The sequence below is a fragment of the Bos indicus genome, chromosome 8 (assembly GCF_029378745.1).
Source record: "Bos indicus isolate NIAB-ARS_2022 breed Sahiwal x Tharparkar chromosome 8, NIAB-ARS_B.indTharparkar_mat_pri_1.0, whole genome shotgun sequence".
Lineage (NCBI taxonomy): Eukaryota > Metazoa > Chordata > Mammalia > Artiodactyla > Bovidae > Bos > Bos indicus.
The window spans coordinates 105,504,350-105,527,841 of NC_091767.1; the positions used below are offsets into that span (position 1 = coordinate 105,504,350).

At 47.6% G+C, this 23,492-nt stretch overlaps 1 protein-coding gene and 1 non-coding gene across 2 annotated transcripts in view; both read left to right on the top strand.

Annotated features, from left to right (window-relative positions):
- Window positions 1–22,106, top strand: part of PAPPA (pappalysin 1) — a 267,860-nt gene extending 245,754 nt beyond the window's left edge. The window contains exon 22 of the mRNA XM_070795369.1: window positions 16,300–22,106. Within this exon, the coding sequence (XP_070651470.1) occupies window positions 16,300–16,407 (108 nt within the window). The 3' untranslated portion in view covers window positions 16,408–22,106. The remainder of the gene's footprint in view (window positions 1–16,299) is intronic.
- On the top strand, window positions 15,805–15,876 carry TRNAC-ACA (transfer RNA cysteine (anticodon ACA)). The gene has a single exon. It is a non-coding gene; the product is annotated as a tRNA-Cys (tRNA).
- Window positions 22,107–23,492: the final 1,386 nt, after the last annotated feature.

Sequence of the window (23,492 nt, forward strand, 5' to 3'; positions counted from 1 at the left end):
TTGGAAGTTTTTTAATCTGTGTTTAAATTTCAGTACTTGTGATTGGTCTCTTCATATTTTCTATGTCTTCCTGATTCAGTGTTGAGAGGTTGTATCCTTTAAGAATTTGTCCATTTTTTTCTAGGTTGTCCAATTTATTGGTGAGTAGTAGTCTCTCCTGGTCATTTGTATTTCTGTTGTAACTTCTTTTTCATTTCTGATTTTATGGATTTGAGTCCTCTCCCTTTTTTTTCTTGATGAGTGTGCCTAAAGGTTTATCAATTTGCTTATCTTCTCAAAGAATCAGCTTTAAGTTCCATTGATCTTTGCTACTGTTTTCATTTCTATTTCATTCATTTCTGCTCTGATCTTTATGTTTTCTTTCCTTCTGCTAACTTGGGATTTTGTTTGTTCCTCTTTAGTTGTTTTAGGTATAAGGCTAGGTTGTTTATTGGAATTTCTCTTGTCTCCTGAGGTAGGATTGTATTGCTATAAACTTCCCTCTTAGAAATGGTTTTGCTGCGTCCCAGTGGTTTGGATAGCTATGTTTTCATTGTTATTTGTCTCTGGGTAATTTTTTTCTTGATTTCTTCAGTGATCCATTGGTTGTTTAGTAACATATTGTTCAATCTCCATGTGTTTGTGTTTTTAAAGGTTTTTCCCCTAGTAATTGATGTCTAACTGCTAGCATTGTGGTTGGAAAAGATGTTTAATTTCAATTTTCTAAAATTTACCAAGGCTTGATTTGTGGCCCAAGATGTGATCCATCCTAGAGAATGTTCCACATGCATTTGAGAAAAAAGTGTATTCTGCAGCTTTCAGATGGAATGTTCTATAAATATCAGTTAAGGCCTGTGTTTCATTCTTGATTTTCTGTCTGGATGCTCTGTCCATGTATGAGAGTAGTGTGTTAAAGTCACCCATTATTATTGTGTCTATTTCTCCTTTTCCGGCTGTTAGCACTTGCCTTATATATTAAAAGGCTCCTATGTTAGGCATCCGGTCCCATCACTTCATGGGAAATAGATGGGGAAACAGTGGAAATAGTGTCAGACTTTATTTTTCTGGGCTCCAAAATCACTGCAGATGGTGACTGCAGCCATGAAATTAAAAGACGCTTACTCCTTGGAAGGAAAGTTATGACCAACCTAGATAGCATATTGAAAAGCAGAGACATTACTTTGCCAACAAAGGTTCATCTAGTCAAGGCTATGGTTTTTCCTGTGGCCATTTATGGATGTGAGAGTTGGACTGTGAAGAAGGCTGAGTGCCAAAGAATTGATGCTTTTGAACTGTGGTGTTGCAGAAGACTCTTGAGAGTCCCTTGGACTGCAAGGAGATCCAACCAGTCCATTCTGAAGGAGATCAGCTCTGGGATTTCTTTGGAAGGAATGATGCTAAAGCTGAAACTCCAGTACTTTGGCCACCTCATGTGAAGAGTTGACTCATTGGAAAAGACTGATGCTGGGAAGGATTGGGGGCAGGAGGAGAAGGGGACGACAGAGGATGAGATGGCTGGATGGCATCACTGACTCGATGGACGTGAGTCTGAGTGAACTCCGGGAGTTGGTGATAGACAGGGAGGCCTGGCATGCTGCGATTCATGGGGTCACAAAGAGTCGGACACGACTGAGCAACTGATCTGATCTGATCTGATGTTGGGTGTATATATATGTACAATTGTTATATCTTCTTCTTGGATTGATCCCTTGATCATTACGTAGAGTCCTTCCTTGTCTCTTGTACTAGTCTTTATTTTAAAGTCTGTTTTGTCTGACATGAGGGTTGCTACTCCAGCTTTCTTTCGATTTCCATTTGCATGGAATACCTTTTTCCATTCCCTCTCTTTCAGTCTGTATAGGGCCCTAGATCTGAAGTTAGTCTCTTATAGACAGTATGTACATAGGTTTTGCTTTTATATCCATTCAATTTGTGTCTTTTGGTTAGAGCATTTAATCCATTTACAGTTAAGGTGATTATCAATATGAATATTTCTTATTGCCATTTTGTTAATTGTCTTGGGTATTTTTGAAGGTCTTTTTCCCCCCTCTCCTGTGATTTGATGCCTATCTTTAGTGATGTGTTTGGATTGCTTTTTCTTTTTTGTGTGTGTATCTGCTGTAGATTTTTGGTTTGTGGCTCCCATTAGATTTTGATATAGCAGTCTATATATGTACCAGATTGTTTTCAGTTACTGATGTCTCAGACACATTTCCAATATCCTGTACCCATACTCTCTCCTTCTCATGATTGCTGCTTTGGTACATTTGTGTGTGGGTGATTTCCTAACTTCATGTTTGCCTTCACTGGTGAGTTCCCTGTTTGTAATTTTCTTGAATCTTGTTGTGGCCTTTTCTTTCCTACCTAGAGAAGTTCCTTTAGGATTTGTGGTACTGAATTCTCTTAGCTTTTGCTTGTCTGTAAAACTTTTGATTTCTCTGTTGAATCTGAATGAGGGCCCTACTGGGCAGAGTAGTCCTGATTGTAGTGTATGTGAAACCGTGTGTGTCCTGCAAGAGTGAAATCTGTCATTTCCCCTAGTCCCAAGGAGCTCCCACACTGGAGCCAAATGCTTTGGGGTTTCTTCTTCCTGATGCCTTGCCCTCAGGCTGGGGAGACTGACGTGGGGCTCAGGACACTCAGTCTTGCAGGAGAACCTCTGCAGTATAGTCATTTTCCAGTTTGTAGGTCACCTGCCCAGCAGCTATGGGATTGATTAGGTCAGGAAAGTACCCTTCCTCTTGAGCTCTTATTATGGCTTCTTCTTAGTCTGTAAAATCTCTGTTTTGGTAGGCTCCCGTCTTTTCTATTGATGGTTGTCAGCAGTTGTGATCTCGGTGTTTTCCTGAGAGGAGCTGAGCTCAACTCCTTCCACTCTGCCGTCTTTTCCGGGATCTAGGGCTGTTTTTGTAGTTCGGATGCTTGCTGCCCCTTTCTTCATCAGGTACTGGGCGTTGTCCCCTTGCTATGGGGTTTGCTGCTACGGTGGTCCTTCGCAGGCTCCTGGAATAGCAGGGTTGGGGCCTGGCGCCTACTCACAGGTCTCGTGGCATCGGCCTGTGCCCACCTCTGAAGCCCACGATGGCAGTAGGACTAATGCCTGCTCACAGAGCTCCTGTAGGTGGAGTCCTGGTGTCTGCGCGCATGCGCAGGGAAGGAAGCCCTGATGGTGGTCCCACCCCTCTCCTCATACACCGCCTCATAACAGCACCTCAACACTGCTGGGCCCAGGCTTCTTCCAGGCACACCCTTGGTTGCCACAGTCTAGTCTCTTCGGGCTCTTCTGCACAGCCAACTACGTTCTTCTCCTTGGGTCTGACCTCTGAAGCCTAATCTTCTGTACCCGGCTCCCCCTGCACCGACAGAGGAATGTCCCAGACTGGGGAGTGCAGAGGGGTGCTGTGCTCTCCTCCACAGCTCCTCTTCCATCCAGTCTGACGTTCCCACAGGTGAGGAGACGCCCCTGGGTGCAGAAACCTTTTCTCCTGCATAGCTCCCTCCCTGGGGTGCAGGCTCCACTCAGATTCCTTCCTTTTCTTTTTCCTTTTGTCCTACCTGGTTATGAGGAGGTTTTCTTGTCTCTTTGGAAGTCTGAGGTCCTCTGTCGACATTCAGTAGCTGTTCTGGGTGAATGGTTCTCCTTGTAGATGTATTTGTAGTGTTCGGTGGGAGAAGGAGCGCTCCATGCCCTACTCATCCTCCATTTCAATCCCCCCTCCAGGTGTGAGCATTTTGAAGGCTCTCGATTCCTGATGCCAGATGAATACAGTGGGTCTCTTTCACTCCCCTGGAGTCAGCCACTTTGACAGTGAATAGACAATGAAGCTTGTGTAGAATTATGACATGTGATTCATCTGACACCATCAGCTAGAGAAACAGCAGCTCTGATGAAAAGAGCTTTCCTACCAACTATAACTTACGTACTAAAACATTAAAATATAAAACTAACATATTAAAATATAAAAACTAATTTTATTGGGAAACTTTCTTAAATGGATTGTTATTTCTGCAGAGTGCATGGTAGGGACATGCAGTCGTAATTCAGGTTCAGGTGCAGACTCCAGGTTGTTACAGTCACTCGGATATACAGATAAATATCTCAAGTGGTCATTTTGACCCTCTCTTCCTATACTAGGTTCAGCTGCAGCAGTTTCAGGCTCCAGGGCTCAGAGATGAGTGCTGTCTCTCGAGTCAAGGACCCGGAGTCTGTTTTCTTGCTAGTTCTGAATATGTTTCCTAATCCTTTTTTCCCCTTTTCTATATACATTATGAATGTAATTCTAGCCTTTTGTGTTAAAAGACTACCTTCTTCCACTTTTTTACTTCTTCCTGTTGGCTGAGGCGATGGGATGTAGGTGAGCAGGCTTCCTCCGTGACAGGAGACGTGTGTTCATGGAGCATCTCTATGAGCTGAGCACTGGACCATGCTGGGCACACAGCAGAGTCCAGGCACCACACCTGCCCCTGTGGAGCTCGGGGTCTGTTAGGGGAGCCAGTTACAAGCAGTGAGGTATGTTGCTGCTGTAAGTCACTCAGTTGCATCGGACTCTTTTGCAACCCCAGGGACTGTAGTCCGCCAGGCTCCTCTATCCATGGGGATTCTCCAGGCAAGAATACTGGAGTGGGTTGCCATTTCCTTCTCCAGGGGATCGTCTGGAACCCAGAGATCGAACCCACATCTCCTGCTTGGCAGGTGGATTCTTTACCACTGAGCCACCAGGAAAGCCCCACTGAGGTATATAGCTATGTATTTAGTGACCTTTGCAGAAGGGACAGTGAAGGGAAGGTGAGGGGTCATTTGGAGAACAGTGTGAAGGTCAGAGAAAGTGTTCCTGAGGAGAGAGATTTACACTGAGACCTGAAGAATGAGCAGGAACTTTCCTGGTGCAGGTGAACGGTGGCTGGGAGAAGAATGGGGAGAACTGTGGGAACTCTGTGTGACCTCCACCTGTGGATTAGAGAGCTGATGGCCTCTGTCACAGTGAGGGTGGCTTTACCATAGTTACTCAGTGCTCAGAAGTGTCTGGATGTCTCTTCAGATGCGAGACTCCTGACGTCTGACTTCTGGAGAACAAAGGTGATTCAAGTTAAAGTCATACGCCTATGACTTAAATTCCCCAACCTAACTTCTCCATAAACTCCAACTTCCTGAAACCCTCTACTCTCTCATCTCCAGCCAACTGTCCTTGCAGTGGCTGCTTTATAGAGACGGAGGATAATAAGACAGGATGCCTGTTAGTGAACTGCCGCAAGTCAGACTCGCGTCCTCCCTTACCTTCTTTAATCCTCATGTCAACCCCGGCAGGGCACTGGGAACCAGTTTCGGCTTGTGTGTTAGTCATTCAGTCAAGTCTGACTTTGCAGCCCATGGGCTGTAGCCCGTAGCTGGCCAGGCTCCCAGCCTGTGGAATTCTCCAGGCAAGAATGCTAGAGTGGGTAGCCATTCCCTTCTTCGGGGGATCTTCCCAGCCCAGGGATCAAACCCAGGTCTCTGCTTTACAGGCAAATTCTTTACCAGCTGAGCCAGCAGGGAAGCTCTTAAGTTCGGGCTTAGCGAGTACTTACAGGCCTTGAGTTTACTGGCTGCAAACGCCACGGGCCAGAGTCGAACCCAGTTCAGTCTAAGTCCCAAGCCCGGCTTGTTCTGCTGCAGGGGCTGCGCCACAGAAGAGGGAAGCGGGCACAGCGGGTTGCAGAACCTGTCCTCTGTGCACCCGAGCATGACCCTACCTGGTCCAGCTGGAGACATTTCGCTGTGGACCCAGAATGCCAGGGAGCCTTGAGTGTGGGACCCCTGCTTGCTCACTTTGACAAGGCAAAAGCAGCTTTCCCCAGGGTGGGGAATAGCGGAGACTCCCAGCCCTGCCAGTCATCCTTGACTGCCCAGACAGGAGTTTCCCCTGAGCACAAAAAAGTCCTGCCTTTCTGTCTCCAGCTTCCACAGCAGGAAGCCTCTTGGGGCAGGAGAGGGGCCAGAGGCTGGCTTTCTCCCCGCCATACCCCTCCCATCTCTTACCTGCTGGCCTATTTCACTCCCACCTGTACTCGTGGCCCCAGTTCCATCTCATGGCAAGTCCCCTGCCCGTAAACTCCCATCCTGGTGCTCAGAATCTCATTGACAGCATAGACTGACTCCCTGCACTTTCCAAAATGACCATAATTGAGCACTTACCATGTGCTTGGCCGTGGGTTAGCATCTCTGTGCATATTATTCCGTTTAGACTCCAGAACCGTCCAACAAAGCCCACATTTGAGACTCAGGGAGGTGGAACCATTCATACAAGGTGGCGGATCTGTGTAGGATTTAGGATTCCCTGACACCGAGCAAATGGCAGATGGTGGCTACTGTGTCTCAAGCGCTTACTGTCTACCAAGTGTCACCTCTTCCTCCATGTGTCACTTTATTTCGTCAGCACAGCAGCCCTGCTGTAGGCACGGCCTTTTTTAGCCCCACCTTACAGATGGTACAACTGAGGCTTAGACGGGTTGAGGTCACACAGCTGGCAAGTGGTAGAGCTGGGACACAAACCATGTGATTCCAAGTCACACAGCACCTGCCTCTGACCCTTGTTCTGAACGTCTGCTTGCTCTGGGCTTGCACCGTGACCTTCCTGGAGTCCCTTTCCTCTTGCTTCCTGGCCCTCCTGGACTGGGGTCCTAGGTAGTAACTCCAGCCCCAGGGTGAAGCTTTCTGTGGCTTCTCCTGCACTTCCTTCCTCCTACTCTCCACCTAAAACCTCTTTCTGGTCCCTGGAGCTGGGGCCTCCCTATCACTTAAGCCAGAATGATGTCTGTCTGCTCCCTCCAGCCTTCCCGCCTCGCTTATCTGTACAGACCCCAGCTGTTCCCTCATCTGCCTTGTGGGGTGACCTGGGCCCTGCTGGAAGACGAGACAGGACCGTGCAGGACTGTCTGAGGAAACTCTACCTGCCAGGCACGCCCAGCCTCCTACCCAGGCAGCTATGTGCACTGCAAGGCAGATGGGAAGAGGCGGGACTCAGTATTTTCTTATCGGAGCCAAGAGTCTAGAATACAGAGCAGATTTCCAGAATGGTTGCTTCAACAGCTTTCCTCTATACCAACGACGAACAATCATTTTCTAATTGGACTCATTCTAGGTCTGCATGTGTAGCAGGGTGTAAGGGAGGAAGGAGAAATAACTTTCAAGTATTTGACATACCAGTGTTTTCCAAGGAGTGGTGGCCTTGGAACTATGGTGATGGTCATGTTTCGGTTGGCTGCTGAGACTGATTCTGGAAGGTGTCTGGGGAGCTGCGGTGTGGTCCCAACTCTACAGCTCAGCTCTGCGGCCTTGGCCAGGCCGGGCTCGCCTTGAGTTTTTATCTCCTGATGTTCGGATTAGATTCATGTCTAAGGACTCTCCACGTGGCTTCCTGAGTGAGGTGGTCCTTGAGCAGGAACTTGAGGACTAATCAGGGTCAGGGGGCCAGAGGAGAGTTAAAAATTGGTCCCAGGAGCGTGTCTCGGCACAGGATGACACGCCCAACCGACGACACGAAGCACAGGGCTGCCACTGTATTTGTTCAAATCTAAGCGAAAACCTGCTTTCTTGAGAAAAGGCATGAAACCCCAGTGGAGCTCGTTGGTCTAAGGAGGCTAGTGACTCTGTAAGACAGGGGAAGACAGAAGCTTTAGATGGGAAGCAGTCATCTCAGCAGAGCTGATAAAGGGTTGTTTGCAGAGTTGGGGGTGCATATCAACAGCTCTAACGTCTCAGCTTAGCAACCTGAATGGTCCTCTGAAAAGGAGTCAGGATGGCATGGCATCTCTGCACACAGCCCTCTGTGCCTCTCCACTTCCCCAGAGTGAACGCTGGTCCTCCCAGGAGCCTGCCAGGCCCTGAGTGCTCTGCCCACCCCCACCCCTCACCATCCCCCACCCCCATCGATGCCTTCCTCCACTTCCCTCCAGCCCTCGGGACTCCTTGCCACCCTGCACACAGGCCAGACATCCTCCTACCTTCCAGCCTTCACCACGAGCTGTTCTTGTGGCCAAGAACATTCTTCTCCATTCATCCTTATGACTCACTGCAGGTCTCTTGCCCAAGTGCTGTGTGCTCAACGTGCCCCACCCTGACCACCCACCTTCCATCACCCCCGGCCCTTCTGTACCCATTGACCTGGCTTCCATGTCTTCTTTCCTTCCATAACACGCACCACTTTGGCACATATTGTAAGAATGTATGTATTATTCGTTGCCTGGCTATTTCGATACCTCTAGCTGTTGGAAGGAAAATTTCATGAGAGTGAGAAGGTGCATTTATTTTAGTCACTGTTCTATCCCAAGTTCCCATCTCCCCTTCTGCTGAGAACCTGCTATGTGATAGATACTGTGCTAGGCCATGAGCAGATGGGCCAGGCCCAGCCGGGCGGTCGTGGGGGCCCGTGAGCAGGCGCTGAGACGCCAGGAAATGCTAATGGAGACACAGCAACTGAGGCCAATCACCAGAGCTCCTCAGAGAAGACAATGTTAGAGGTGAGGTGGGGAAGTCGCAGCAGGTCTTACCCAGGTAAAAGTAGTGAGGGGAAGGCCAGAGAGAATGATGAGAGAGAAGCGTGCTCCTGGCAGAGCGCAGAGTCTGTGCAAAGCCCAGAACAGGGGAACACAGGAAACTCTGATTCCCTGAAAAGGGCCAGAGCACGGTGCAAGAGGTGAAGGCGTGAGAGGCAAACCCGGGGGAGCGAGCAAGGCTTCTATAAGCCACGCTGGGGAGTCTGAACTTTATCTAGGGAGCGATGGGAGTATTCGACGATTTTAAGCACTGAACCAGCTGAGAGAATCCTAGAAGGCTTCCTGGAAGAGGGACTTGTGCTCAACTTGGAAGATTAGTAAGACATAGTAGGCAAATGGCTAAGCCAAACAGACTAATTCCTCCACCCCCTGGTTTCTGGAGTGTTAGGATTTCCCCAACTTGGGGCGGAACTTTGACTTTTTTTTTTCCTGTGGGTGAATTCAACACTCATTTCAAACCTGATCCTATGGAAAGAACCAGGCCTTTCTATCCCCCTAGAATGACGATCATCACAACCATCATCAATGCCATTACCACATCACCACCACTCTCACCAACATCATTTAGTGAGCATGAATTCTACACCAGGCCTTATGCAGGTGCTGTCCTTGATTTTATTCTTTATCCAAAGTACTTCTCCATGGCAGGACTGTTATTTTCTCTATCTTATAGATAGGCAAACTGAATCCCTCTCCCCACAAAGAAGTCACTTGCCTGCGAGCATTTCACTAGCTTACACTACTACACCGCTAACAACGCAAGGAATCAAACCAGGTCTCCTCGTCTAACCGGGTGCATTCCTCCACATTACCCACACTTGGTGTTTTCTCCTCCACTTACCCGTGTCTAAGCAAGCTTTGGCATTCCCTGACTACTGCATGCCCCGTGCCAGGCACAGATCTGCACAGTCCCAAGGGAGCTATATAGAAGCCCCAGCATCAAGCCTTGGTCTGCTTGAAGTCACTCTTTCCATCAACACTACGGCGACCCAGAGACTCACAGTGGTGAAGCGAGTCACCCAGGGCCCCGCCGTGGGCGGGTGGACAGTCAGGCTTTCTGACCTTCACTGCAGCACGCCTCCTGCTCCCCCACACCGCCCACCCTCTGCTGTGACCTCCCTGTTGAGTGAGTCAGAAGCCAGCCTCAGACAGCCCTTCCGCCAGGGCCCCGTGGCATTGGCCAGGCTGCATTCCTGAGCCGCTCACACACACCCGGGTGGAGATGTTACCCTGGGCAGCTCACCCACGGGTTGAAACCCCTGTGCTGAGCATTGTCTCCAGCCTAGAGGGAAAAAGCAAGAACCCTGGCCTTCCATCACCGACCTGGGCTTGTTGACAGAATCCCAGAGTGGGTGGCCAAGCCGTTTATGGGACAGCCTAGCTGCACGGTGCTGGGAATCCCAAATGTAAACTGGCCGCCGAGGCCTTGATGCCGTGGGTGGTAGGTTTGCTTGGGAGGCCATCCGGGGGAGAAGGTGGAAAGCTGCTCGGGGAATCCGGGCATCTGGGAGTCGGGCTTGGAGCCAGCTTTATCGGGATGGGACTCGTCTCTACCAGACCTCAGCTTCTTCCTCTGTGAGAGGGGACCCTGCCTCCTACCCTACCTGCCTCCTGGGGGAACGGTGCCGGGGAGCAGTTACAAATGGGGGCACACGTCCAAGGCACCCTGCCAGACAAGTGACTCACCTCTTCGCATCTTCATTTCTTCTAAGATGTAAAACGAGGATTGTGAGAATAGCTGCCTTATGAGAGCTGCTGGGAAGGGTGAGTAACGGGGCACCAGGTACATAATAAAAGGTAGGAGGCGAATGACCATCAAACACACCCCACAGCGCTCGGCCAGGACGGGGGACGGAGAGCTGCCTTCCCCATCTTGTTTGGGCTTGCCGACAAGTTCTCAGTGTCCAGAGTGGGGGCTTAAAATCCTGCAGCATCTACCAGGTTGACAGGTAGTGAGTTCCAGGGCAGGTCTCAGACAGGCTGAGGCCTCTATTTTACCATCTGTAAGCTGGGTAGCTAAAGGACAGCAGCCTCTTGAGACTGGGTGGAGCCACATGGGAATCCTGCACATGGACAGCCTCAGGCAGTGGCTTGCCATGGACCGCACCTGGATGTGTCTCTTCCAGGTCAGATCTGGGGACACCTGGGGGAGTGGGTGGGGCAGGCGAGTGCCACCTTCTCTTACGGGTTGCAGATGCCCAGTCAGTAAGGACACCTGTGAGCAGAGGAGACCCCTGAGGCAGGCTCTGAACAGGCAGGTCACGGAGAGGCGAGAAGAAGGGCGAGATACCATGCTTATCCTCCATACCAGGACCTCCACGGGCTGGTGTAGAGTTGGCATTGCTCCTCACCAGATCCCTTATCTCACCGATGGGGAGTCCAGCTCCACAGGTACCTACCTCCTGAAGGTCGAGCAGGGTGCTCCCAGGCCCCTAGCAAGGGCTCCGGCGATGAGCCTGTGTTTATAAGCATGGAAGGGCACAAGGAGCATCCCCGATCGTCCCCCTGAGACCAAACCTTCTAGACTTTGCTGTGCTCTGCGGATCCAGACCTTTGTCTTTAGGGGAATGCTGAAACCCCCTGGGCCGGGCCAGGAGGAAAGCGTGTGCACACACCACGCCCCACACAGCCAGGGTGCCCACACGGGCCTGAGAAGCTCCCTGGCATCATAGGGCCCTGCCGGCTGACAACTCTGGAGAAGCCCCTGGGACTGGGGTGGCAGAAAGGGGGACATGCAAGACACAAGCTGTGGAGAAGGGCAGCATTTCCTGGCCTTTTCTGCCCAGGGCATCGCCGTCCCCCTTTCTCAGGCTGAGAAGGAGTCTCAGACAGAAGGGAAGGAAGAGATCATTAAAATCAACGTGGTGTACAGATAGGGAACTTGAAGCCCGAGAAGGGAGGTGACTTGTATGAAGTTAGGCAGCACAGGAGTGCAGGAGCAGAGGCCCCCTGACTGGTGTTGTCCCTGGGTTTTTGCGCTTTCATATATCCCTCCAATCATGGGTCCTTTGAATGCCTGCCACGTGGTAGATACAGAGGTCAACCACAAACACGGGGACTCCCTGGTGGTCCAGTGGCTCAGACTCCACGCTCTCAATGCAGAGGGCCCGGCTACTATCCCCGGTCAGAGAACTGGATCCCACGTGTCACAACCAAACAATCTCACATACCATAGCTAAGACCCAGCACGGCCAAATAATACATACTTTAAAAAACAACAACACACACATGGCCCCTGCCCAGACGGCGCAGGCATACAGGCGCAGACGTGATTCCGTCCAAGGATGGCGTAGGGATAGAATGCTAGGGTATGGGAGGAGCGCGATGGTCCGGTCTTTGGTAAGACTAACGAGGCAGGAGGCGGTGCTTGCGGTAAGACCTGGCGGATGAAGAGAAGCTGGCCAGGGAAGCGCAGGAGCGGGGAGGAACAGCTGAAGACTTAAACCCAGGAAAACACCTGGAGTCTTTGAGGAAACAGGAAACGAGCCGCAGAGAGCGAGGGGATGAAGGGAACCAGATGAGATCCAAGAAGGGTGTGGAGATCCGGCAAGGCCTTGAACTCTCACTAAGGACTTTGTGTCTTATCCTAAGAGACAGAATCTGTTGCACGTTTGCCTGGGTGAGGCGCAACAGGAAGCAGGAGAGAGAAACCATATGTGAGGCTGTCCCGAAAGAATCGTGGAGCCCAGTGGGAAGAATGAGAGAGAGAACATACTGTGCAGAAGACGGGGGCGGTCACTGGGTCATCCTAACGTTAGAACGCGGGCAAGGGGTGGAACGGGTCCGGGGGAAACCGAGGCCGCCCAGGTCGGGGAGGAGGAAGGCAGGAAGGGGGTCAGAAGCCGGAAGTACAAGCCTGCGGGAAGCCGACTCAGCGTCCAGCGACCCGAGTGTTAGACCACGTTCTGGGAGGTTTTGCATCTTTCTTGTTGAATCCTTGCAACCATCTGAACTACAGTAGAGAAAGTCCCCTACATATGAACCTTCAAGGTGCAAACTTGCAAAGACCGGAACGTGCATCTGGTTCCAGTGAGGAACCAGAACCTGTGCCGTCGACGTCGGCCGTGAGTGGGATTGCAGCTCGCCCTCCTCCTCTGTCTCTGATCACTGATGATCCTTCAGTTTTCCCTCCAGGCAGTAACTCTTCTTGCCTGTTCACTCTTGCCAGCCCCTGTATGCCATTGTATTATGGTACTTTTCAAGTTTCAGTACTGTAGGATTAAAAATGTTTTCTTTTTGTGTTTGTTTTTTATGTATTATTTGTGCAAAAAGTATTATAAACCTGTTAGTGTACAGTACTATATAGACGATTGTCTATATAGCCCTATAGACTATATAATACTATAGACGATTGTTAGTTGGGTACCTAGGCTAATTTTGTTGGACTTAGGGTCACATTGGACTTAACAAACGTGCTCTGGGAATGGAACTCGTTCGTATGGAGAAGACTTATTGTATTTTTTTTTTTTTTTTCATCACCGTTTTCTAGATACACAAATTCAGGGTGATGGCAGCGAAGGGGTTTTTCCCCACAGTTGTTCAGTGAGTATGAGGCCTTGCTGAAGTATTCAGCAAGTAAGGATGCTAATCCAGGCCTCTCTGCTCACAGGGTTTCCCCACTGGACCTCAGCTATTAGATTTGGACCTGGCTCTGCCCTCAGTCTCCCCGCTTTGGAGGATTTTCTCTAGGTCTCTTCTAAGTCTAAGGTTCTCTGCTTCTTAGGGTGGAGAAGAAGTTGCAGAAGAACATTTAAGATGGGACGGTACAGTCCCTGCATACACATGGAGCTGGGGCGTGTCCTGCAGTCAGGGCACAGTGAGCAGCAGTGAGCAGCTGAAAGCAGCAAGGCTCTGCATGGAAGTGGTAGCTGTAGGCGTGCTCACCAGGGCATCCCAGGCCTGTGAGCTGGAACTGAAAAGGGAAACGAGGAGTTGCACTAGCCGTACTGCAGAGAGTCAGAGAGAGAGAGAGGAGAACAGACCTGCATTCGTATTCTGCAGCTTAGACGCTGGGGACACAAGAGTGAGCAAGGCTGACAGTCCTCGCCTTGCTTACCGAGAAAGAGGCACAGCGGGCATGTGGCAAGCATTGCTTGCTATGCTCATTTTATCGGCTAATTCATTATCCCTCATCACACCCACTGGAGGGGCATGCTTTCGCCTCTCCCCTTTTGGGAAGGATCACTGAGGCTCAGAGAAATTGTCACCTATTCAAGGTCACACCTCAATTAGGTGAGAGAGCTGGGGCTTCTACTTCAATCTTCCTGTTCATTCCTACACTTTTAAATTATTGAAACGTTGCAGGATGGAGAGAGGTTGGGGAGGCAAAGAGGGAAGAAAGAAGGACACAGAGCAGGGAGAAAAAGTGTTCAGGAGAACCAGCCCACAGCCAGAGGGACAAAGATGCTCTCTGAGCCTTGTGAGCACTCGAGACCCTGCCCAGGCAGGAGGTGAATGAGGCCATTAAATCCATCTGCGCAGATGGGGGGCCCTCTGGGGAAAGTTCTATGCAAATGTCATGATGCAATGAGGTGAAATCCACTCGCGTCAGCCAAGGCTGGGGCTCAAGCAGGGACCGCTCTGTGCTCTTTGCAAAGACAGATCCTCTGCCGTGTGAAGACGTTCACTCTGCTGGGCTCTTTCTCACAATTTCTAGAAAGGAAAGCCAGCCCAAGATCACAAAGCATGTGAAGGGATGGACTGGGAAATGAAATGTGGGCCTCTTATTTTGTCTCTTTTCCTCCAATTTTGTAATCTATACATATATCAAATTGTCACGTCGTGCGCCTGTCACTTTTTCTTATGCTAAAATCTGCTCCTAGGATCCCTCAACCTAGTTTTCTGCAAAAAAATCTCTCTGTGAAATGTTCCCCACCAGGATTTCAGGCGCTCTAGAACAGGGGTCCCCAACCTCTGGGATCTAATGCCTGATGATCTGAGGTGGAGCTGATGTAATAATAATGGAAATAAAGTACACATTAAATGTAATGCGTTTGAATCATCCCCAAACCATCCCCTACCACCCAGGAGCATGGAAAAACCGTCTTCAATGAAACCGGTCCCTGGTCCCAGAAAGGTTGGGGATCACTGTCCTAGAAGGTGGTCTGAACTTGCTGGCAAAAGCTTCTGCCATTTTAATAATCCCCAAATCAAAATTACCCATATGTACAGAGAGTTAGGTTTTCCTAAAAGACATTATTGCATTGTTGATATCAGTGGATCACCACAACAGTCCTAGAAGTTAGATATTCCATTGTACAAGTCTATTAACCAACTCTCATGTGGGACATGACAACTTTTCACCCATGATTTCATTCAGCCCTCAGAGTCCACAGTGCAAGGCAGGTCTTATTCTACTGATTTCACAGCTAGGAGGAACCTGAGGCTCAGGGAGAGGTTGCTTCATTCAGTTCAGTTCAGTCGCTCAGTCGTGTCCGACTCTTTGCGACCCCATGAATCGCAGCATGCCAGGCCTCCCTGTCCATCACCAACTCCTGGAGTTCACCCAGACTCATGTCCATCGAGTCAGTGATGCCATCCAGCCATCTCATCCTCTGTCGTCCCCTTCTCCTCCTGCCCCCAATCCCTCCCAGCATCAGAGTCTTTTCCAATGAGTCAACTCTTCTCATGAGGTGGCCAAAGTACTGGAGTTTCCACTTTAGCATCATTCCTTCCAAAGAACACCCAAGGGCTGATCTCCTTTAGAATGGACTGGTTGGATCTCCTTGAAGTCCAAGGGACTCTCAAGAGTCTTCTCCAACATCACAGTTCAAAAGCATCAATTCTTCTGTGCTCAGTTTTCTTCACAGTCCAACTCTCACATCCATACATGACTACTGGAAAAACCATAGCCTTGACTAGATGGACCTTTGTTGGCAAAATAATGTCTCTGCTTTTAAATATGCTATCTAGGTTGGTCATAACTTTAGAGGTTGCTTGCCTTACTTTAAATACTGGATTTGTCACTTATTGGTTTGGGCTTCCCTGGTGGCTCAGTGATAAAGAACCCACCTGCCAATGCAGGAGGCACAAGAGATGTTGGTTTGACCTCTGGGTTGGGAAGATCCCCTGGAAAAGGAAATGGCAACCCATTCCAGTATTCTTACCTGGGAAATCCCATGAACAGTGGAGTCTGGTGGGCTACAGTCCATAGGGTCGCAGAAAGTTGGACACGACTGGAGCAACTGAACACCACCACCACCACTTTGGGCGAATGCCTGCCCCTTTGTGAGCCTCAGTTTCTCCACCTGTAAAAGGGCGGTTGTTCTAGTGCCTATCTTACAGAGGTGGACTTCCCTGGTGGCTCAGACGGTAAAGCGTCTGCCTACAATGCAGGAGACCCGGGTTCAATCCCTGGTTCGGGAAGATCTCCTGGAGAAGGAAATGGCAACCCACTCCAGTATTCTTGCCTGGAAAACTCCATGGATGGAAGAGTCTGATAGGCTATAGGTCCATGGGGTCACAAAGAGTTGGACATGACTGAGCGACTTAACTTTCACTTTACAGAGTTGCCGAAGAATTCAGTTCTTTCCTGGTTGTAAAGCATTTAGCACGTTGTAAAGCCTGGCCTGTCATACATGCCCCTGAAAATGGAAACAGCTATGATAATGACCATGGTGATCCTGATAGAAGTTATCATAAGGCTAGCAAGAAGCAGAGTCATGACTTGAATCTGCTGCCCCACCATCCAGTGAGGAACCCTCTGCCCTGACGAACCCACTGCTTCTCTAGAAATTTCTGTTTCAGCCCCAAGCACCTGGCTCATCTCTTCTGCCTTTCTCTCTGCAGGTCACACCCTTCCCCATGTCTTGTGACCTACAGGGTGACTGTGCTTGCCGGGACCCCCAGGCTCAAGAACACAGCCGGAAAGACCTCCGAGGATACAGCCATGGCTAAGGAAGGACAAGGAGTTGTCAAAGAATTCCCAACGCCAGGACCCGCATCCCTTTGGTATTGATTTCACAGTCAGCTGCTCAACGGAATGGCCTCTCCACACCAGGGATCCTTAGCACCCAACCGGTCTGCCTTTAATTTCACCCAGGAAGGACTCGTAGTACGGGCGCGTGTACCACGTCTCACCATGTTGAATGATGGAATGGAATCCCATCTCAAAGTCTTAGAAAGATTGCACATACAGCGTGCAGTCCCTGAGCCTCCTAAAATTCTAACCATTTGCCACACGACCGCAGCGAGAAACATATTCTGTATCTAGGAGTGTGCCCATCTGTGGTTAGTACGCATGCATGCATACGCACCCATGCAGACATCCATGGGAGGGCAGTTTTGGAGACTGAGCAGAGAGAGACTGGGCCAGACTCAATCCTTTCTCTCCCAGGCTCTGAACCAGCACTGTCCTTGGGAGAAAGAGTTACAAAAACTGCTAAGACTAAGTGTTAAATGCCAACATAGCTCACACCCTGAGGCTTAGAATACGTAAGGTGTGCTTGAGTGCGCAGTCCTCTGGGATTGGAAGTGAAATGGTCTCTGATCACCTCCCTTCTAGGGAAGAAGAGGAAGAGGTAAAGAATCCAAGGTATGCGAAGCCCCCAGGGTTTGAGGCCAAGCTGGAAATGGCTTAGGATTGCAATGTCAAGGTATTATAATAGCCCCGGCTTGAGGCCGTAATACCCCCCACGCCCCCCACATCTTGCCTTGGGACCACTCTTGCTGCTACTTGCCCGGCTGCTCTACCCTGTACATTGAGTACCCCAAGGTGGTAGGACTAGGTGAGGAAAAACCCCCACACAACCCAACTGTCTGCCTTAAAAGTGACCCACATTTTCCCACAGCTCCTCACTTCTTAGTCCTTCTGCGAGGGAAAACCCCTCGGTGGCCCACGTGGTGAGAAGTGAAGGCCCCCTGGGTGGGCTTCTCATCCTGGAAGGGAATTGAGGGGCTTCAGATGCTGGAACCCTCACCGAGAGTCCAGAATGTCTAAGCCAGTGTTAGATTTTATAAGCAAGAGGAACAGTGTTACATTTCTGTGATGTCGGAACCCTCCGGAGACTGTTGGGATGGCAGGGACTCTTGGGTTAGCATCCTTATCCAAGTCTTCCTGCCCCTCCAAGGCGAGAGCAGGCTTTGGGTCTGAGGACCTCATTGTGCCCTGAGTAGCAATAGTTCTGGAGCAGAGGAGCACTCGGATGGGATCCACACCTAGGCTGTGTTCTAGACGGGCCTGCAGGGGGCAGCCCAAGGGCTCCCAGCCTTGGTCCCCAACCACCCAGCACGGTCATCCTGCCTTCCACACAGCCTCTGGCTCCCATACTCCCGTCCACCCCTGTCCTAGGGTGGCCCTTCCCTCTCTCCCATGTTCAGCCTCCAAAAGTTAAGAGGAAATTAGCCAGACACTCACAGAAGCCCCCACCTCTTTGGGGTCCTCTTTGTTCAGCCAGTTACCTGTCCACTCCTTTTGAATTAGTAAGGGGGGTGAGGAATACAGAATGAGGTGGAAAGAAGGCTGACATTTTACCTGATTTCTGAAACTGAGAAAGTGAGGTGAAGGGAGGGTCTAAGGTAGAGATATTGCATAAATATTGCCACAAATCATCTCAAGTCTAGTGAAGACAACCAACCAAAAAACAAATAGCATAGAAATGGAAGATACCAAGCACGTGGGCTGACTCTCCTCATTCCTGCATCCAACACAGACGCTGTTCATCAACTAGAGCCCTTTTTTTTTTTTTCCGATGGGGACCAAAAATAACTTCAGAAACCTTCCTACTGTTCTGTCTCCCAGCAGCAGCTAACTGCTGACCAAGAACGCTTGAGAAGACGTCTGTTGGCCAGCTGTGGTCTGTTACATTAATTAATATATCAAGGTGCTTTTCGCACAGGTGCCCACAAATAAGGACGCAGTGCTTAGATAGTTTTGTGTGGCTTATTCCATGTTACAGTCTCTGAGATTGGGTTCCAGGCATGCCATTGTTAAGGCCTGACTCAAATCCATTATGTCTCCTTCTTACAAACTTGTATCTCATTTATACTGAGGGCATTTTTTTTTCCTTTAATTACCAGGACCAATCTTTGGCAAGAGAATAATAATCGTATAAGCATCGATTCCACTTTGTACCCCTCTCCAGTATCTTAGAACTCTTGCCAACTCTTCAAGTCCCCTAATGCCCTTGCTGAGTTATCAACCTGAGTGGTGCTAGATGGGAAGGAACAAATGAGGTAAGATGTTAACACAGTTGGCTCTCCCAGTTGCTTTTTTTAACATCAGTAAGTAACACAAAGAGCCTGGGAGACCTAAAGACAACATTCCTGACGGTGGGGTGGCAGGAATCACAGCAGAACCTCACCAGCTTCCTTTCAGTCCACTCTCATGCTTTTTCCTCCTCCATTCACACACAGTCTGCAGCTGACTTCTACCTTCAGAGTCTCAGATTGATCAAGCCCTTCTCAGCAAAGTGTTTCCCAGTCTCCTCCTCACCATCATTCAAACCTGTTACTCACAAATTCCTATTTGCCAGGCATATTAGGTGGGAGAGGCTGCCTGATGGGTGGGCAGCCTCAGTCCCACATGCAAGGTGTCACTAACAGGTCCTTCTCATACCTTAGCGGAGGACAGTCAGCTCTGTATGCAGTGCACTTACACTCGGCTTCATTTTCTTTCTGGGTATAAACTCATTCTCTCACCCCTTTATCAGCTCCAGTTTAGGACAGTGGAGTACTCACAGGAGGAGGCTCTTGTCTATCAGCAGCTCAGAGGTTCTAAAGCACTTGGCAGTTCTGAAGATGGATTAGCTTCTTCAGAACTTTCTTCAGAACGTGGAGGTTCTGAAGAAGGATTAGCCTGTTAACAGCAAGAAAGAAAAGATAAGGTAGACCGTTCGCCAAGCCTTCTCTTAGGAAGACTTTCCAAGCCACGGCCCTACTGGCTGCTAGAGGACCTGTGTTAGCCCCTAGATTCTGTGCCAACCACGTTTTAAGGAAAGACAACCCTTGGAAGTCCATTCTGGAGGCTGAATGGGGGGTGTTATGAAAGAGGGAGATGAGCGGCTGTAACTAGCAGGGCTCTGAGGATGGAGCTGCTTCTCCTGGCTTCAGCATTTTGAGTCACTGCCTAGACAGTGCTCTTGGTCTTTTTCCCACCTTGGCCAATGCTTCTATGCTATTTGTTGAAAATAATTCTTTGAGACAGATTCTGGCTACCTCCCTTCCAGGTTTGGTTTAACTTGGTTCTGTCAGTTTGTTATAGGTCTTACCTGTGTTAAGAAAGGAAAGAAAGAGAGGAAGAAAAAAAGAAAAAAAGAGGAGAAAAGGGGGAAGGAAGAAAGGAAACCATAAATTCAAGTTAACAGATTTGAGGTTTTTGTGTTTTGTTTTGTTTTTTTCCTCCTCAAACTACTTCAAAGTAGGGAAAATATAAAAGAAGAAATGGTTGGTGACAAAGCTGTATAGATAGAGATTAATAGAAGACAAAGAGATTAAAAAGCAAAGCATGATTAAAAATAAGAATTTTAAGAAAACCTATTTTTGTGATTCCTGAAGAACATTCTTTATTCTACAGACTGAGTAGGTAGACACAGCCTAAAGATTTCCCTAGCAGGAGTAGAGGGGGGTTTTATACCGCTGTCTCTTCTTTTCTGTACACTGTGGTAGGTTCAGGAAATAAGGCATCTTTCCCCTTAATATGTAGTTGATATTGTTGGGAGGGGTGCATTTTGTCTATTTGTTTGGTTGTCAATCAGTAATAGGGAGTGGGGAGGGCTTGAAATTGTGTTTTTTTTTTTTTTTTTCCCCAAATATTAAGGGGACATGCTGTGCTGTGCTTTTCACATTACAAAGTGTTTGTATTTACCATAGAGCACTGGGCTTTATGAAGCTGCACTTAGAATCACACTGCACAGCCCACTTTCCTAAGGAGCTGCTACATGACCGGACAGGTAATGCCCACGGTTTTCGGGAAACAGAACAAACCAAACAGCAGACATGAAACTGAACAGCAGAAGAATCCAAGCCTGTTCCTGGCAATCTGCTCACGTTTTGCCAAATTCCTCCCAATTGCTCGATCTTGAAGAGCAATGTGTAATAGCCAAGAGAGGAATTATGTCCCTTGAGTGGGAACACCGAATTCTTGACTCCAGGCAGCAGTTTGCTCAGTGATCTTAAACAAGTCATGATATTGCCTCTCCATTTGCCTCAGTTTCTCCAGCTGCAAAATGGGGATAATACTACTTAACCTACCTCACAGTGGGAGGGCAGGGGATTGTGAGGCCCTGGGGCTTCTAAGGGGCTGTGGCAATCTACGAGAGCCAATCTGTGAGAGCCTGACGCAAAGTCTATGGGTTATTTTTCAAGAATGCACAGGCCCATTGGCCACGTAAGAAAGACAGGGAGTGCTCATTTGGTATTTCAAGGAATGGGAGTGAGCTCCTAGATTAGAACCCACCTTGAGAGAGGCTTGCATTTGAGAATATTTTCCTTATAGATAAGTTGGACTTTCTCCCCCTTATTCGGGCCTTTACCAGTTCTATAATTTGATTAACAAAACAAACAGTGACTTCCTACAGTGTAAAAGTCAGTTTACCGTTTATTCAAGACTTCCAGGCCACTTCCAACTTTACAGAGGAAGGGAGTCCCTTAGCTCTCTTTTTCTTCTCAGACTTAAAATTCCACATTGAGTGTTCCATTAAAAGAAGATACGGCATTCTGAGTGCAAACTCGGGGCTTCTTAAATTCTACACCAGCAGTCAGTGAGGAGAAGTTTGAACAATTAATTGACTTGCTTTCTTGGGTCTCTATAATCAATAACCTGTCCACAGATATCTATCTATATAAAGATATTATATATAAATATAAATTTACATATATATGCACATGTATATATAGTTGTACATATATGTGTGTATATATATACTTAAATGTAATATTTACAAAATAAAACTGTGATCTCGTCTAGAGAAAATGTATTCATATTACAAGCGGCTCTTCCATATTTATGTATCATATTATACCTTTTTATTATTGTTATAATTATTATGGGTATTTCTAATGATGATGATGTTGAAATCTGTTTGGCATCTTCTGGAAATTACCAAAAATGACTCTCCATTGACATGCTTAAAAATCTGTTCTCAAGAAAATTCTACTGGCCTACTATAAAAAAAAAAAAAGAGAGAAAAGAAAAAAAAAAGAAAGAAAATAATCTAATCACCAAAAACAAAACACAACTCCAATCCTTTTTCTGTACCTCACGCGCATAAATTTGCTGCTCCTTTTTTGGGTTTTATTTTTTCCTGTTTATGTGTTTTTATGGATCTAAGTTAAGTCTTTCAGCAATATATAAAAATGTAAATAGTAAACTTTATTTATTAAGAATGTCATCTTTTTTTAATTTATATTTACACAATTGTTCATCTAATTTATTTTTTCTATACGGTTTTAAATACTCAGACATATTTTGCTGTTCATGATATTTTTATCCTGTTCTCCTGGATTTGTTTCTCCATACTGTTTTCTCTGGTCTCAATTACAGGTTGGATCTCACGAAAAAATAATGTCAAAGACAGAAATATTTTGCCACTGTTGATTACTATACCTTAAAGTTCTATATTATGAAAATATATAATAGCTTGTATGCTTCAAAAATAGTGGTGTGGTTGTTGTCTGTTGTAGAAATCTACAAGATTCTCACATATACACATTCAGTTCAGTTCAGTCGCTCAGTCGTGTCCAACTCTTTGCGACCCCATGAATTGCAGCACACCAGGCCTCCCTGTCCATCACCAACTCCCGGAGTTCACTCAGACTCACGTCCATCAAGTCCGTGATGCCATTAGCATAATCCAAAAGACTCTGTCGCATATACACAGGAACACGGACTAGAATACCAGGGCCTAGAATTACAAGGTCAATGGTACCATGAATTTGAATCTAATATACACCCTCTCTTCTACAGAAGTAATTCCTGAAAGCACCTATACTTTCATATACAGTTGGAAACATTCTTACATGTTACAAGAAAGTTCAGTTTTCATATCACTTCTAGTTGTATCTAGTTTTTTGGATGCTATGTTCAATGATATACTTCAGTATATTCATATTTTCATTTTTTCTTCATAATTGGACACTCAGTCATCCAATTTTCAGAACTGGAAGCTGAAACCAAAGTTCTGCTATTTTCGATCTGCCCATTGGATCTCTTTTTTGGTCTCATCACCACTTAGTAGCTATGTGATCTTTGGAAAGTCATTTAACTGCTTTAGGATTTAGTTTTCCTATCTATACAATGGAAATAATAAAAGTACCCACCCATGAAGTTGTTATTAGAATGAGCTAAGATAAATATCAAAGATTATAGAGCTGTGCCAGACATGGTTTATGTTAACGCCTATTATGATTATTATGAGACACGGCTGCTTATGACAAGTATCAATAAATGAACTGATTTTTCTAATATCTAAAAGTATAAAAACAAGGCTCGTAAAAGCACTCAAGGACTTGCACAGGCAGTGCATGCTCTGTATTCTGAGCTATAGACTGGCGGTGCCACCACAATATAGGTTTATCTGCTGATTCTTGAACTGCTGAATTTTGCACAGAAGAGTCGTTTAGGGACACCAGTATGAATGCCATAAAAGGGTAGAGAGAGGAGCCAAGGACTACCCATGGCAGGTGTTTTGGACTCTTTACAAGCACAGTCCACTGGGAGAATGAGACAGCGCTCCAAATAATCTAACAAGAGTCATTGCAAAATTCTATCAGATAACTGTTTCCAAAGTGAGATAAATTATTAAAGAGAAGGTTTTACTCGGTTCTGTTCAACTCACTGTCAAGACTGAAATAAGATTTAAAGACTAGATTCATGACAACAGGCAGCTATTTCCCGAAGAGATCAGGAGAGAAGGTGTGTGCATGTGCGTGTGTGTGTGTGCGTGTGCCAATACCATATGCTCTTTTAGTTAGTTTGCAGTCAGTCAGTGATTTTCAAACCCTTGGACCATGCAATCCATTTTTTAAGCACAATATTTTGTGAA